Here is a 17,898-nt window from a genome sequence, read left to right on the forward strand (position 1 = left end):
AGACGATCCCTGCCCACAAGAGGCTTATATTAATGTCTATCTTCCTCCATAGACTGTAAACTCACTGTGGGAAGGGAATGTGTGTCTGTTATATTGGTATATTGTATTCTTCCAGGTGCTTAGTACAGTGCTCTACACATAGGCGCTCAGTAAATAATATTCCCTGACCGACGTTATGGCAGAGGCGGGGTTTTGGAGGGATCAAGGTAAGAGGAAAAAAAACTGTGCAACTCCAGATGGAACAATATACCTCCAGATGGAACTTGTGATAGCTCAGTCGTTAAAGTCTCTCCTTATTGCTGAATTGTACTTTCCAAGTGCTTAGTTCAGGGCTCTGCACACAGTAAGCGCTCAATAAATACGATTGACTGACCGATTAGGCCTGTAGGGACTCAGAACCCCTTCCCCATCCCAGGTCTGGCGCTTCCCAAATCGGAATGTCCGGTCACCCCATCCCAGTGGGACCTCGCTGGAGGGTGAGGGAGGCTTCCCTGGAAGCCTGTGAGGGATCGGCGTCAGAGTCAGTAGATTCCCTTTTCCAGAACCTCATCCTCCTGTCGCTTTGGATCATCAGGAACGGACTGATAGTAGAGAAGGTGATCGAAAAGACCATGTGGCCATTCACCAGCCGCGGAGACTTCTCTTTGAGGTTTAGAATGACGGTCAGCATGATGGTCTGTCTGGCGTAGAGGAGGACATAGAGGGTGGCCATGGCGACGACTCTCTTGGCCGCTCGGACCTCGGGCGTCTCCCTGGGGGAACGTCCGGGCCCGTGGAGGTGCTGGACTTGCCCGTGGTGTCTGTGCAGGACGAACACCATATAGCCGCTGGCCACGCTCATGAGCCCCACGAAGAATATTTCTCTGAAGGAGAGCATGACGGCAATGATCAGGGTGATTTCTGCACTGGCAATGACTTTTGAGCAATATTTCAGATCCAGGACAATTCCAGCGCTGTTGTTCTTCTGGGGACCTCTCATGTATACCAAGGTGTTGATATCTATCAGCAGATTGAGGATCCAGAAGATGACGAAAGAGGGGAAGATGCACTTGGGGAATTTGGCTTTGACTCCCGCCCAGCGGGAGGTGCCGGGGCTGAGGGTGAGGGCCTGGAAGACGCTCAGGAGGCAGGTGGTGCAGACGATAAGTCCCTGGACCACTCGCCCGAAGTACATGAGGATTTTACAGCCGACGTCGTCCAGGAAATCTCTCAGCCCCCAAGCCGACAAGGCCTCGGGGATTCCATTGGTGAAGAGGATGATGGTGTTGGCCAAGGTCAGGTGGGCGAGGATCAGGTCGGAGGAGCTGGGCTTTTGGCTGGCGGAGACCACCCGGGCATAAAAGAGGAGGAGGAAGATATTGACCGAGAGTCCGACGCTGAACTGTAACACAATCACAGTTCCCAAAGAGATCTCAATGGATTCCATGGTCTTGAATTTCCGGGAGTAGACGGGAGCTCCTGCAGAGGTAACTGGAGCTGGGGAAATGAGGAAGGGAAGGCAGAAAGCAAGAGGAAGTTCATTTGATCATTATATATATAATAACAATAATAATTGTGGTATTTGTTAAGTGCTTACTGTGTGCCAACCACTATTCTAAGCACTGGGGTAGATACCGAGTTATCAGGTCAGACACAGTCCCTGTCCCACATGGGATACACAGTCTTAATCTCCACTTTACAGATGAGGTATCTGAGGCACAGAGAGGTGAAGTGACTTGCCCGAGGTTACCCAGCAGACATGTGGTGGAGCCGGGATTAGAACCCACGTGCTCTGATTTCCTGGCCCGTGTTGTTTCCATTAGGGCCATGCTGCTTCTCACATCTATATTTCTACGTGCTTAATACAGTGCTCTGCACACAGTAAGTGCTCAATAAATACGATCGAATAAATAGACAGGTGTACGTTACAGAGATGAGGGCCACGTACTGACCACAGGTTAAAAATTAAAGAATAAAAATCGCCGTCTTTCTGAACAGTTCTGTCATATCCATCGTTATTTCACCTTAATTCCTTCAGAAAGGGCTAGTGATTATTTGCTTAGAGCTTAATCGGCATTTATTGAGCACCTTCAGAGAGGAGTGTTTGCTTCATGCGAAGGTGGATAACCACTGGAGATTTTCGAGGAGGGGGGTGACATGCCCAGAGCGTTTCTGTAGAAAGATAATCTGGACAGCAGAATAAAGTATAGACTGAAGGGGGGAGAGGCAGAAGGATAGGAGATCAGAAAGGAGGCTGATGCAGTAATCCAGTCGGGATATGATGAGAGATTGTGCCAGCGAGGAAGCAGTTTGGATGGCTCTGCTCTGCTGCCTGTATCATTTTTCTCTTACATTTTTCTCTAACATTTTTCTGTGCGTTTTTTTCCCATTCCTCAGAAACTTCTGATTATTTTTTTTTATTCTTTGTATTAAATAGAAACTCCTGACCATAGGATTTAAAGTCGTCCCCTCTTATCCTCTCCTCTCACTACATATGAACTGGGACTTTTCATTCCTCTGAAGTTAACCTACTCATTGTACCCTATTTTCAACCAGCTCATGTCCTCCCTGCCTGGAAATCCTTTTCCCTTTAAATCTGCCAGCCCACAGTTCTCCCCATCTTTAAAGCCCTTCTGAGTTCACATCTCCTTTCTCCTTAATTTTTCTTCTCCCTGGGTCATTCACAATTACCTGTCACACTTCTGTTCATACTGCACTAAGTAGGCATTTATTCATCTGCATTAACATCTTACCATTCCCTTCCGCCTCCTGTCCTCTGTTCTAAGTGCTGGAGTAGATACGAGATAAACGAGGTCCATAATTGAATCCTCTAACTCTGGTACGCACCCAATTGCTTAGTTCAGTGCTCAGCACATATTAGATGTTCCATAAGTGGATGGGTTGATCGATAGATGGTTCTTGACCAAAAGACCATATTAATAATGGCATTTATTAAGTGCTTACTATGTGCCAGGCACTCTGCTAAGTGCTGGACCATATCTCAGGGCTCCTAAGCTTATTAGAGGAGAAACTGGGATAGTTTCCCTCCTTGACATCCATTCCCAACTTTGGAGGCCCTGAGTTTCCCCTCTGGCAGAAAAGGGATTGATAACTAAGCTAAATTATACATAGAGAAGCAGCATGGCTTCTAAGCAGCGTGGCTCAGTGGAAAGAGCACGGGCTTTGGAGTCAGGGCTCATGAGTTCGAATCCCAGCTCTGCCACTTGTCGGCTGTGTGACTGTGGGCAAGTCACTTAACTTCTCTGGGCCTCAGTTCCCTCATCTGTAAAATGGGGATTAAGACTGTGAGCCCCACGTGGGACAACCTGATTCCCCTATGTCTACCCCAGTGCTTAGAACAGTGCTCGGCACATAGTAAGCGCTTAACAAATACCAACATTATTATTATTATTATTAGAGCTCTTCCCATCTGCTGGCACCTTTAGCTTTTTTCTTTTTTTTTTTTAATGGTATTAGTTAAGCGTTTATTATGTGCCAGGCACTGTATAAAGCGCTGGGGTAGATTCAAGCTAATGAGGTTGGACACAGTCCCAGGGCTCACACTCTTAATCCCCGTTTTACAGATGAGGTAACTGAGGCTGAGTTAAGTGACTTGCTCAAGGTCCCACAGCAGACAAGTGATGGTCAGAATTAGTACCCATAATAATAATGGCATTTGTTAAGTGCTTACTATGTGCCCAGCACTGTTCTAAGCACTGGAGTAGATACAAGGTCATCAGGTTGTCCCATGTGGGGCTCACAATCTTAATTCCCATTTTCCAGATGAAGTAATTGAGGCACAAGGTCACATAGCCCACAACTGGCAGAGCGGGATTAGAACCCCCATCCTCTGACTCCCAGACCCGTGCTGTTGCCACTAAGCCTCACTGCTTCTCATAATCTTCTGACTCCCAGGAGCCAGGATTAGAACCCATGATCTTCTGATTCCCAGGCCTGTGCTCTATCCCCTAGGCCACATTGCTCCTCTGTGATTTAAGAAGAACAGCGAACAAAGGGATTGGAGAGCTATAGAAGAGAGGATGGGAGGGGAATGAAAGAAGGGAAGAAAAGGAAGAAAAGAAAGGAGGTGGAAAGGGCACTTACCCCTGATGCTCTCTCTTTCGGGCTGCCTCCGCCTCTAATAAATGCGACGGGACTGAAGCCGGGATCCACAAGTGACCGTTCTGCTCCTATTGGATCATGGCATTATTGCTGGGTCAGTGGGTTCTTGAAGGGCAGAAGGAGCCTCTCTGGGGCCCCGGTCGTGACACCTGGCTGCAGAAAGAAAGAGGGGGAACTGTGGGGCACAGAGCAGTGCACTGTATAGACACCTCTCTCTGCCCTAGCCATTCCTGCCGGTTTACAGTCGGGTGCCATCTGGGAGCCATGCTGAGCTCATAGTGGCCATCCGGACGGCAACACCTTGTAATAACGATATTTTCGGTATTTGTTAGGCATTACTCTGTGCCGGGCACCGTACTAATTCCTCGGTTGGATACAAGCAGAGTCAATGTCCCACATGGGGCTCACAGTTCTAATCCCCATTTTACAGATGAGGTAATTGAGGCCCAGAGAAGCGAGTTAGGACCAGGTCCTTCTGTGCTCTATCCACTAAGCCATGCTGCATCTCTTCTGTCCCCTACATATAGAGATTAGAATCGATTCATTTCTAAGACCTCGACCGGGAGAGGATCCAGTCTAATGCCGAGGGACCTCTGCTCCAAAGGTCTTGGGATTGGGAAAGTGGGAGAAGGCTCTGCAGGGGTGACCGATCCCCGCCTTCCCCGCCTCAGATTCTGGAGCCGCAGAGTTCCCACGGAAAGCCTGAAAATCCCGCTGACAGGAACGGCTTAATCCTACTCATCCGTTTTCATCGTTCATCCTGGCTAGGAGGGCAGCTCGTGGGTAGTCACACTCTGGCAGGACAAGACTGAGGCAACATTTTATCAGCTGCTTTCCTTGTCTCTCCCCTCCCTCAGGGAGCCATTAGTGTGTGTGTTGCGTATGTTGGTGGGGGGTAGGATGGTGAATGAGTGACTCGCTGAGCACTGATCCAGTTTGATACCGGAACTGGGACATCTCTGGAAATGCCCAGACTGCCCTCCCTGCTGGTCACAAATCGGGGACAAGATGAGCCCAGCTCTCTCCCCACAATTACCCGCCGCTAATTGACCATCAGAGACGCTCAAGGAGAGACAGGGCAGCTTCAGTGCCGTATCCTGCGGCTCTGGGGACATCCCAGCTCCCACCCACAGTCCGGCTCTGTCGGGAGCCAAGCCTTTTCTCTAGTGCGTGTCTGACACCCTCACCCCCCCCAGGGTCACACATGGTCACAGATGCTCCTTTGCCCCAGTGGGTGGAGAGAAGGGATGTGGAAAGAGGAATGGAACGAAAATTGAACTGCAGATGATCTGGATCGGGAAGGGTTTGGTTGGTTTTATGTTCTTTGCTATTTATCTTCTACCCTCCTCTAGTCTATAAGCTCACTGTGGGCAGGGAACACGTTTACCAACTCTGTTGTATTGCACTCTCTCAAGAGCTTAGTACGGTGCTCTGCACTCAGGAATCACTCAATAAATAAGATTGATCCTGGAAGAGGCATTCAGGGTTCCTCTGAAGGGGAGCTTGAGTGGCTGAGGAACGCTTTTCCTGAAAGCCCGCATCCTCACCGACTGGGGATTCCTGGCAAATTCACTTTGCATTTATTTATTCATTCAGTTGTATTTATTGAGCGCTTACTGTAGTATGCAGGGCACCGTACTAAGCGCTTGGGAGAGTATAACAGTAATAATAATAATGATGATGGTATTTGCTTAGCGCTTGCAATGTGCCAAGCCCTGTTCTAAACGCTGGGGGAGATACAAGACTATCAGGTTGTGCCAGGTGGGGCTCACAGTCTTCATCCCCATCTTACAGATGAGGAAACTGAGGCACAGAGAAGTTCAGCGTCTTGCCCAAAGTCACACAGCTGACAAGTGGCAGAGCTGAGATTGGAACCCATGCTCTCTGACTCCCAAGCCTGTGCTCTTTCCACTAAGCCACGCTGCAGTAAACGGTCACATTTCCTGCCCCCAGTGAGCCTACAGCCTAGAGGAGGAGACAGACATTAATATAAATAAATTAATTGCAGTATAATTTATAATATTAATCGCAGGTATACAAGTGCTGTGGGCCTGGGAGGGGGGATGAATAAAGGGAGCAGGGCAGTGTGATGCAGAAGGGAGTGGGCGAAGAGCAAAGGAGGGCTTAATCAGGGAAGACTTCTTGGAGGAGCTGTGCCTTCAATATTCAATAGTATTTTTTGCATTCAATAGTATTTATTGAGCGCTTACTATGTGCAGAGCACTTCAAAAAGGCTTTGAAGGTGGGGAGAGTAACTGTCTGTCGGATATGAGGATGGAGGGCATTCCAGTCACCAGAAGCCCAGCAGGTAGTACCTGCCTGGTACATATTCATTCAATTCGATAGTATTTATTGAGCGCTTACTATGTGCAGAGCACTGTACTAAGCGCTTAGAAGGAACAAGTCGGCAACAGATAATTTCTTAATATAAAATTCTTAGTAATTTCTTACTAAGTAAATAAATAATATAGTAAGTAAATTCATAGTAATTTCTTAGCAAATACCATAATACCACTATAATTATTATGAGTGACGGTGTGAGGCCAGGGGAAAGGGCTCTAAACTGAGACTCAGGAGAATCGGGTTTAAGTCTCCATCCCACCCCTGGCCTACTGGGTGACCTTGGATAAGTCACTAAACCTTTCTGGGCCTCAGTCTCCTCCTCTATAAAATGAAGGGAATAAGATCACTTTCAGCCCCCCTCTTGAGTTGTGCGCCCTGTGTGTGACATGGTATGATTTTGATATCATTACCTCGTACTTTCCACGATAAAGTAGCATTTATTGAGCACCCGCGGGGTGCAATGCACTCTACTGAATTCTTGGAAATCAATCTTATTTATCAAGCACTGACTGTGTGCAGAACTGAACAAAACAAGCAAGTGACGCATTATCTGGCCAAGACGAGCTCATACTTTAATGGGGGTGGGGAGGAATAGGTAGAAAAATATTTGTAAATAAAGTAATTGGAAAAAATATTTGAATGTCATAATTAAAGAAACATATACACAGATGTGTTGATGATAGCAGTAGCGGTGAATAATAATGTCGGTATTTGTTAAGCGCTTACTATGTGCAGAGCACTGTTCTAAGCGCTGGGGTAGATACAGGCGAATCAGGTTGTCCCACGTGAGGCTCACAGTTAATCCCCATTTTACAGATGAGGTAACTGAGGCACAGAGAAGTTAAGTGACTTGCCCACAGTCACACAGCTGACAAGTGGCAGAGCCGGCAGTCGAACTCATGACCTCTGACTCCGAAGCCCAGGCCCTTCCCACTGAGCCACGCTGTATTACATTTCCCAATCCCCGTTCCCTAATTCTCCTACATTCACTCAATCACTTTGCCCCCTCTTACCTCTCTACACAGCAGACAAGTGGTGGAGCTGGATTAGAACTCAGATCCTTCTGACTCCTGGGCCCAAGATCTGTCCATTAGGCCATGCTGCTTCTCCCCCTCCTCTGTGAGCGATTGAGTGACCAGCACAATTTCCCACCCCATTATTTCCAGATTCAGGCTCCAAGCCGGAATACTGTGTTCAGGAGGTGAGCGGCGTGGAGTATTTGGCAAGTATTTGGCGGCTTCTGGAAACTAGTGAATATCTATATTGAGCTTTCTCATCCCAAAGAACATCAGCTGGTTGCTGGCAAAATTGGGTTAAAGGACCAAGTAGAAGGCATATTTGTAACCTAGGAGGGATCCTCTTCTGACACTGGAGATTTCCTTTTCCAGAATGTCCTCATCCTCCTGTCACTGAGAATAATCAGGAACGGACTGATGACCGAGAAGGCGAATCCCAGCACCATGTGGCTACTTACCAGCAGAGGGGAATTCTCCTTCCTGTTGAGGATAACGCTTAGTGTGATGGCATGTCGCCCATAGAGGAGGACGTAGAGGATGACCAGGACGATGACCCTCTTGGCCGCCCGGACCTCGGGCATCGTCCCGGGGGAGCGGCCGGGCCCGTGGAGGTGTCGGACCTGCCGGTGGTGTCTGCCTAGGACAAAAACCATATAGCCACTGGCCACGCTCATGAGCCCCACGAAGAACAGGTCCCGGAAGGAAATCACAAATGCAATGGCCAGGGCACTTTCTGCACTGCCAGTGAGCGATGAGCAGTATTGGAGATCCAGTATCACCTGAACGCTGCTGCTGTTTCTGGGGCCGGTCATGTATATTAGTGCATTAACATCCACTAACATATTGATGACCCAGGAGAGGAGGCAGGAGGGGAGGATCCACTTGGGTAATTTGGCTTTGACCCCCGCCCACCGGGAGGTGCCGGGGCTGACGGTGACGGCCTGGAAGACGCTCAGGAGGCAGGTGGTGCAGATGGCGAGACCCCGGCCCACTCGGTAGACGTATAAGAGGATTTTACAGCCAATAGCATCCAGGAAGTTTCTCCACCCCCAAGCAGACAAGGACTCGGGGATTCCATTGGTGAGGAGGATGATGGTGTTGGCCAAAGCCAGGTGGGCGAGGATCAGGTCAGAGGAGCTGAGCTTGTGGCTGGCAGAGACCACGTGGGCATAAAACAGGAGGAGGAAGACGTTCACTGAGACCCCGATGCTGATCTGTACCAGAATCACGATCCCAAAGGACAGCTCAGTGCCGTCCATTGCCTCGGGTTTTTAGTTCACATCAGAAGAGAATCCTGCAAGGCAATGTAGAGCAGGGAAAGGGAAGGGAGAGGCACAGGGAAAGGCTGAAAAGAACACAAAGTGGGAGAGGGAGAGAGAAAGAAAGGGGAAACGAGAAGAGGGAGAGACAGGGAAGGAAAGTGGAAGAGTAAAGAAGGAGGGAGAGAGGGGAAATGGGAGAAAAGAGGACGAGGAGGAGAGGAGAGGAAGAGAAAGTAAAAAAGAGGTAGAGGAAAAAGAGAGGGAAAAAGGGAGAGAGCACTTTTCACTCTTCAGAATTGTCTGCCTCCCTTATCGACAGTCCCACCGACCCTTTCATTACTCAGCCCTCGGTTTTGTTTTTAAATGGTATTTGTTAAGCGCTTACTATGTGCCAGGCTCCGTTTTAAGTGCTAGGATACATTCATTCCTTCATTCATTCAGAAGTATTTATTGACCGCTTACTATGGGCAGAGCACTGTACTAAGCGCTTGGAATATACGATTCGGCAACAGACAGAGACGATCCCTGCCCAATGATGGGCTTAGGATACACACAGAGTAATCACAATGGACACAGTCCACGTCCCACAAGGGGCTCACAGTCTTAATCCCCATTTTAGAGGTGAGGTAACTGAGACACGGAGAAGTGAAGGGACTTGCCTAAGGTCAGAGGCAAAGCGGCACAGCGGGGATTAGAACCCAGGTCCTTGTGACTCCCAGGCCCGTGCTCTATTCACAGGGACACGCTGCTTCTCAGGTCTGTCCATCGCCCAAGCATTGTTGGTGTGATGCCAGCAGATCTGATAAGGGAAAGGATCTTTTCCAAATTACTGTCTAGAAAATCAGAGATCGGGGGTCCTTTAGGGACAAGAACAGCAGCAGGTTGAGATTTAATCCAGTTCCCCCACTCTCCTCCAGGTTTCCCTTGCTAGATAATGTCGGTTCTGATTAGTGTGTATTTTCTCCACCTTTTAACACCGCACTTGGTATTAGTAAGCATTTAATAGGCTTTATCCATTCATTCATTCATGTCATAGTGGATAGAGCACTGGCCTGGGAGTCAGAAGGTCACGGGTTGTAATCTCGGCTCTTCCCCTTGTCTGCTGTGTGACCTTGGACAGGTCACTTCACTTCTTTACGCCTCAGTTACCTCATCTTTAAAATAGGGATTGAGACTGTGAGCCCCACGTGGGACAGGGACTTGTGTCCAGCCTGATTTGCTCGCATCCTCCCCTGGGCTTAGTACAGTGCCTGGCACATAGTACCATTATCATTATTATTCAGTTATTTATCGAGGGCTTACTGTGTGCAGAGCACTGTACTAAGTGCTTGGGAGAGTACAATATAACAATAAACAGACACATTCACTGTCCACAATGAGCTTGCAGTCTAAAGACCCTTCATTCACCCTCCGCACTGCCCTAACCGTGAAATTGCCCCAAGCTGAAGTCTTCCCTCTCCACACCATGCTTGAGAGAAGGGCATACGTCTGAGATGGGAGATTATCACACCGAAAGGGACGTAGGGGGGAGACGATGGAGTCGGCTGACTCTGTTAAAAGCCGGCCAGTAATAGAAGGGGTAGAGGGGAAATAGGGAAGAGGACAGAAAGGGGGAAGGAACGTAGAGGGAGAAGGGGTGGGAAACTTGAGAGGAGATTTGACAGGATGGTGGCTATAGCCAGGAAGAACAGGGCTCTGACCTCTGCTGCTCTGTTCTCTGCTGCTTCTATCCCTAGTGTGGCCCCCAGCAGAGATCTCTGTGGTCCTGCTGTCTCTGTCCCGCCCCTGCGGGAGATCGGATGGGTGATGCAGAAGATATGACCGAGAGCCATATGACTGCTGCCTCGCCTCAGGAAACAAGGCCGAAGGAAGAATAATAATAATGTTGGTATTTGTTAAGCGCTTACTATGTGCGGAGCACTGTTCTGAGCGCTGGGGTAGAGACAGGGTAATCAGGTTGTCCCACGTGAGGCTCACATTGAATCCCCATTTTCCAGATGAGGTAACTGAGGCACAGAGAAGTTAAGAAGAAGGAGGAACCGTGGGGCATAGTCATCCAGTCATCATTCAGGAGCCATTGGAGAAGCAGCGTGGCTCGGTGGAAAGAGCCCAGGCTTGGGAGTCAGAGGTCTTGGGTCCTAATCTCGGCTCTACCACTTGTTAGCTGTGTGACTTTGGGTAAGTCACTTAGCTTCTCTGTGCCTCACTTACCTCATCTGGAAAATGGGGATGAAGACTGCGAGCCCCGCGTGCGACAACCTGATTACCTTGTTTCCCCCCCACCCCACCCGGCGCTTAGGTGCTTGGCACACGGCAAGGGTTTAACAAATACCATTATTATTATTCTGAGGTCCACTCCGAAACTGCAGAGAAAGCCCAGAAATCACACTGACAGAGAGATGACTTTACCCTACTCACCCGTCTCCATCGCTCATGCTGGCAGGGAGGTCAGACTCCGATGGGTCAAGGCTGAGGCAGCATTTATCCACTGTTTTCCTCCTCTCTCTCCTCCCTCAGGGAGTGATTAGTGTGTGTGTGTGAATGGGTGACTCGCAGAGCACTAATTTGCTTTGACACTGGTGATGGGACATCTCTGGAAATGCCCCTGCTAAACACCGATCTGGGTCAAGATGAGGCCAGAACGCTCCCCACAATTACCCTCCGCAAATTTACCTAGCAGAGATGCCCATGGAGAGACATGGTAGCATCGGTGCCGTGTCTTGTCGCCCTGGGGACATCCCAGCTCCTACCCTCAGCCTGAATCCCTGAATCCCTAGTGGGTGTTTGACACCCTCGCCCTCAGGGTCCCACGTGGCCGCAGATGCTTCGGGGCTAGAGAAGCAGCGCAGCTCAGTGGAAAGAGCACGGGCTCGGGAGTGAGAGGGCATGGGTCCTAATCCCAGATCCTCCACTTAGCCGTGTGACTTTGCGCAAGTCGCTTATATTCTCTGTGCCTCAGTTCCCTCATCTGTAGAATGGGGTTGAAGACTGTGAGCCCCAAGTGGGATAACCTGATGACCTTGTATCTACCCCCGTGCTTAGAACAGTGCTGGGCACAGAGTAAGCGCTTAACCAAAAACCATTGTAATAGTAATAATAGTACAGTGCCTGGCACATAGCAAGCGCTACACAAATACCATTATTATTATGATTATTCTATGCTCCAGCCCCCGTCAGCCCCTTCCCAGTCGGCTTGCCTTGTCCTCATCACTCTGCTCGGCTAGAGAGAGGGAAAGCTGGGAGGGGGAGATGGGTTGCCCCTTCCCCATACATCCTCCCCCACTCTTCCCTATCCACTCCAGAAACAACTGCAGCAATGGGGGAGAGGGTCCCCTCTCCAAGGGACAAGCATCATCCCTCTTTTCGCCCTCAATCCAATGGGTAGGAGTTTCTGTTTGTGAGGAAGAGAAACGTCAGTCAGCCAGTCAGTGGTATTTATTGAGCGCTTACTGTGTGCAGAGCACTGTACTAAGTATTTGGGAGTGGACAATATAACAATAAATAGGCACATTCCCGACCTCCGAATCCCAAGCCCGTGCTCTTGCCACTAGGCTACGCTGCTTCAGCATACCATTTTGCCGTGGGCCACGGTGGGATGGAGTCTCGCATCAAGAATGAATGATAAGCCTCAGTCCCGAGTCCTTAATAATAATGACACTACTACTGATCTTTATTCTTAGGTAGCGAGCCCAGAACGTGTGTCTGATTCTCACCCGGGTAATTTTTTTTAAAATGGTACAGAACCTTGCACGTAATAAGTGCTCAATAAATACTTTTGAGCAAATGAAAATGAGGTTAGGGGTGATAAGCTGGATCTTGGCATCTCACACATAGACTTGCTGATCAGGTAGACTCTTCACAGTTTCTTCTCATGTCATCTGCCTTCTGTCACCTGTTCCCACATAGGGCTCGCAGTCTTAATCCCATTTTATAGAGGAGGGAACTGAGGCCCGGAGGAGCGAAGTGACTTGCCCGAAGTCACACAGCAGACCAGTGGTGGAGTCGGGATTAGAGCCCATGAACTTCTGACTCCCAGGCCTGTGTTTCTGGTCCCGGAGGATTTCTCCGTGCTGGGGACCCTGGGAGCTGTCAACCACAGAGATCCATGCACTGACCGGGTAGGCGGGTGCAGAATTTGGCCGGAAAGAGGAGCAAAAAAGTTCAGACCAGTCACTTATTTAACCATCGCTATTTATTAAACCGGTAAACGCACGGACTCAGTGATACCCACAACCAAGCATGCTATGATCCATTCACCCCCTGTAATAGTAATAATCAGGGTACTTGTTAGTACTTACTCTGTGACAAGCACCGTTCTAAGCACTGGGGTAGGTACAAGTTAATCAGGTTGGACACAGTCGCTGTCCCACATGGAGCTCACACTCTTAATCCCCACCTTTCAGATGAGGTAACTGAGGCTCCGAGGAGTGAAGTGACTTGCCCAAGGTCACACAGCAGCCATGGGGTAGAGTGGGATTAGAACCCATGTCCTTCTGCCTCCCGGGCCTGGGCTCTATCTCCTCAGCCACGCTGTTCCCAGTGAGACCCAAGGGAAGGGCAGACCACTACCTTAGAATCCTAGAAAGGATGGGGGTTGGATGCAGGTGATTCCCTTTTCCCGAATGTCCTTATTCTCCTGTCGCTGTGAATGATCAGGAATGGACTGACTGTGGAGAAGGTGAGTAGAAATACCAGGTGGCCCTTGACGAGCAGAGGGGACTTTTCTTTCATATTGACTAAAATGCTCAGCGTGATGGTCTGTCGTGCATAGAGGAGGACATAGAGGGTGACCAGGGCAACCACCCTTTTGGCCGCTCGGACCTCAGGCGTCGCCCTGGGGACGCGTCCGGGCCCGTGGAGGTGGCGGACCTGCCGGTGGTGCCTGTGCAGAACAAATACCATGTAGCCACTGGCCACGCTCATGAACCCCACGAAGAGCAGATCACGAAGAGAGAGCACGATTGTAATGGCCAAGGTGGTTTCTGCACTTTCGATGACTTCGAAGCAGTATTTGAGATCCAATATGGTTCGAACATCGCCGCTGCCATTCTGGGGGCTTCTCATGTATATCGGTATATCCAAATCTATGAGCATATTGAGGATCCAGGAGAGGGCACAGAAAGGGAGGATGCACTTGGGGAATTTGGCTTTGACTCCCGCCCACCGGGAGGTGCCGGGGCTGACGGTGACGGCCTGGAAGACGCTCAGGAGGCAGGTGGTGCAGATGGCCAGGCCCCTCCCCACTCGGTAGAGGTACATGAGGATCTTACATCCGACGTCGTCCAGGAAATTTCTCAGCCCCCAAGCTGACAAGGTCTCTGGGATTCCAATGGTGATGAGGATAATGGTGTTGGCTAAGGTCAGGTGGCTGAGGATCAGGTCGGAGGACATGGGCCTGTGGCTGATGCGGACCTTGTGGATATAAAACAGGAGGAGGAAGGCATTCACTAAGAGCCCAAGGCTGAACTGTACCAGAATCACGATCCCGAAGGAAATCTCAGACCCATTCATTGTCTTAAAATTTCAATAAAACCCACAACGGCCTGGAGTGGAGGAGATTTAAGAGTGGGTTGAAGAAGCTGTAAGAATGAGATGAAAAAAGAGATAAACTCTCCCCATATTCAAAGACATGCTAAAACCATATCTTCTTCAAGAGATCTTCACAGAAAAAAGCCCTCCCTCCCTTATCCCTTCCTACATCACGTATGCACTTAGCTCCGCAGCCCTTGGTGAAAAGCAACATGGTGACGTGGCTAGAACATGAGAATCAGAAGGGGGTGGGTTCTATTCCAGGCTCGACTACTTGTCTGTTGTGTGACCTCGGGCAAGTCATTTCACTTCTCTAAACCTCAGTTATCTCATCTGTAAAATGGGGATTAAGACTGTGAGCCCCACGTGAGACGATCTGATGACCTTGTACCTACCCCAGCACTTAGAACGGTGCTTGGAACATAGTAAGTGCTTAACAAATGCCATTATTATTATTATTAAGCATTTGATATTCACCTCACCCTCGGCCCCACGGTACTTATGTACACACTTCTCTGCCGTTTCCCCATTTGTATTCTATTTTACTGCCTGTTTCCCCCTCCGGACTATAAGCTCCTTTGTCGGCAGGGATCTCAATCGTATTGTACTCTCCCAAAAGCCTAGTTCAGTGCTCTGCACACAGTAAGTGTTCGGTTCTCATCTCCGGCCCTGGCTCCAAAGCCTTAGGATTATTTCTCTCTTGGACTTGCATCCCTGACTCTGTTGCCCCACATTTCCCTTCTGATCACACTTCCCCCCTTCAAAGCCCTACTGAAAGCTCACCTCCTCCAGGAGGCCTTTCCCAGACTAAGCCCCTCTTTTTCTCAGCTCTCCCTCCCGCCCCACCTCGCCCTGACTCGCTCCCTTTGCTCTACCCCCCCACCCCACAGCATTTGTGCATAGCTATAATTTTATTTATTTATATTTATATATTTTATGTTTTTAGATATTATATATGATTTATAATAACGTCCATTTTACTTGTTTTGATGTGTGTATATCTCTAATTGTACGCATTTCTATTGATGCTATTGATGACTGTTTACTTGTTCTGATGTCTGCCTCCCCCCTTCTAGATTGTGAGCCCGCTGTGGGCAGGGATTGTCTCTCTTTGTTGCTGAATTGTGCTTTCCAAGCCCTTAGCACAGTGCTCTGCGCGCAGTAAGCACTCAATAAAAACGATTAAAAATGATTCTGATGATCTGAGTCCACGGTATAAGCCCAGGGCTTCCTGCCTGTGGGAACCTACATTCCCCCTCTTTGGGGAGTTGGGACATCTCCCTAACAGCCTGAGGTTGTCTCTGTCCACACTCTGTGTCTTCATTCATTCATTTAATCGTATTTATTAAGTGCTTATTCATTCAACAGTATTTATTGAGCAATTACTATGTGCAGAGCACTGTACTAAGCGCTTGGAACGGACAATTCGGCAACCGATAGAGACCATCCCTGCCCAGTGACGGGCTCACAGTCTAATCGGGGGAGACAGAAGGACAAAAACAAGACAACACAGTCACGATAAATAGAATGAAGGGGATGGACACCTCATTAACAAAATAAATAGGGTAATAAATAATATATACAAATGAGCACAATTTCAGAGGGGAAGGGAGAGGGGGAGGAGCGGAGGGAAAGGGGGCTTAGCTGAGGGGAGGTGAAGGGGGGAAGGGGGAGGGAGCAGAGAAAGTGGAGGGGGAGCAGAGGGAGCAGAGGGAAAAGGGGAAGCTCATTCTGGCCATAACTCCTTATAATAATAATAATAATGTTGGTATTTGTTAAGCGCTTACTGCGTGCAGAACACTGTTCTAAATGCTTACCTTAAACCCTATCCTCCCCTTAACTTTCCTGCAGCATGGCCTAGTGGAGAGAGCACAGGCCCGGGGGTCGGAAGGTCATGGGTTCTAACACCGGCTTCGCCACGTGTCTGCTGTGTGACCTCGGCTTAATGTGTGCGGAGCACTGTACTAAGCGCTTGGAAAATACAATTCGGCAACAAATTGGGACAATCCCTGCCCAACAATGGGCTCACAGTCTAGAAGGGGGGAGACGGATATCAAAACAACTAGACGGGCATCAATAACATCACTGTAAATACATAGAATTATAGATGTACACACATCGTTAATAAAATGAATAGAATAATAAATATGGACCTATAGACACAAGTGCTGTGGGGCGGGGGATGGAGAAGAGGGAGAGAGTCCAGGCAATGAGGAAGGGAGGAGGAGCAGAGGAAAAGGGGGGCTTAGTCCTGGAAGGCCTCCTGGAGGAAGTGAGCTTTCTGAAGGGCTTTGAAGGGGGGAAGTGTGCTTGAGGAATGTGGACAGTGAGATGGAGACCAGGGCCACTGGACAGAGGTCACCTCACTGACCGTGCTTGGTCCCCCCAGGCCAGTCCTGACCCTGGCCACGGTTGGGGCTTCAGTTCTGTGGGAACTCCACACCTCTGCCCACGTCCTGGGGTCTCCTCGCTCTGCACCGCAGGCGGAGAGAAGGGCACAAGTCTGAGATGGAGGGTTACCACATTGATTGGGACGAACGACAAAGGGGATGGGGTCAGCTGATTCTGTGGGGTGAGAACAGCAGTGAGGGAAGGAATAGAGCAGGGAGGTAGGGCAGAGAGGCCACGTTTGGGAGTTGGTGTGGGAGGCTGGAGGTCAGTAGAGGGAGAGGTATGGAAGTAGCCAGGAGGAGCACTGGTCTTTACTGCTCTGCTCTGTGCTGCCTCCACTTAATAATAATAATGATGGTATTTGTTAAGCACTTACTATGTGCCAAGCACTATTCTAAGTACTGGAATAGATACAAAGTAATCAGGTTGTCCCACGTGGGGCTCACGGTCTTAACCTCCATTTTACAGATGAGGTAACTGAGGCACAGAGAAGTGAAGCGACTTGCCCAAAGTCACACGGCAGAGAAGTGGTGGAAGCGCAATTAGAATCCACGTCTTCTGACTTCCGAGCCTGTGGTCTTTCCACTCGACCACGCTTGTCTGTCCTCTCTGTGGTCCTGCCATCTCAACCCTCTACCCATCCTGCTTTTATGGGAGGGGAGATGGTTGCAGTACCGTAGCTTAAAATTATATATTATAAATGAGTTATTCATATTAATGTTTGTCCCTCCCTCTAGACTGTAAGCTCTTAGTGGGAAGGGGACGTGTGTGTTGTATTGTTATATTGTTCCCTCCCAAGTGCTTAGTACAGTGCTCCGAACGCAGTGAGCGCTCAATGAATACAGTTGGCTGTTGTATTGTGCTCTCCCAAGCACTTAGTACAGTGCTCAGCACATAGTAAGTGTGCAAGAAATATGATCGACTGATTGATTGTTTGGGTCAGTGTGGTCCTGGAAGGCGACAGGAATTCTCTCCTCCGGGGTTGTGGTCACTACAGTCTCGGATGCCAAAGGAGGGAGGGGGAATCGTGGGGAGATGTGAGCTGCGTAGCCACTTCTCTCTGCTCCAGGCCTCCCTGCCGGCCGACACCTGAGACCCAGCTGGGAGCCATTCTGAGTTCATAGTGGTCATCTGAATGGCGACACTTCATCTCCTACATAATGAGATTAAAACCGTTTCTTTTCCGCGGCAACGAGCGGGAGGGGATCCAGTCTGAAGATGAAGAACCCCTGTTCCAGAGATCCTGGGAATAGGAA

General features: G+C 49.3%; 1 protein-coding gene and 2 pseudogenes across 1 annotated transcript; all 3 read right to left on the reverse strand.

Moving 5' to 3' along the window:
- Positions 1-445: 445 nt before the first annotated feature.
- ORNANAV1R3001 (vomeronasal 1 receptor ornAnaV1R3001) lies at positions 446-1,426 on the reverse strand. Its single transcript, NM_001253393.2, has one exon. The coding sequence runs from the start codon at positions 1,424-1,426 to the stop codon at positions 446-448; it is 981 nt and encodes a 326-aa protein (NP_001240322.2).
- Positions 7,790-8,615, reverse strand: ORNANAV1R-PS3009 (vomeronasal 1 receptor ornAnaV1R-ps3009 pseudogene; annotated as a pseudogene).
- Positions 13,301-14,034, reverse strand: ORNANAV1R-PS3008 (vomeronasal 1 receptor ornAnaV1R-ps3008 pseudogene; annotated as a pseudogene).
- Between the last annotated feature and the right edge of the window lie 3,864 nt (positions 14,035-17,898).

The sequence above is a fragment of the Ornithorhynchus anatinus genome, chromosome X3 (genome assembly GCF_004115215.2).
Source record: "Ornithorhynchus anatinus isolate Pmale09 chromosome X3, mOrnAna1.pri.v4, whole genome shotgun sequence".
Lineage (NCBI taxonomy): Eukaryota > Metazoa > Chordata > Mammalia > Monotremata > Ornithorhynchidae > Ornithorhynchus > Ornithorhynchus anatinus.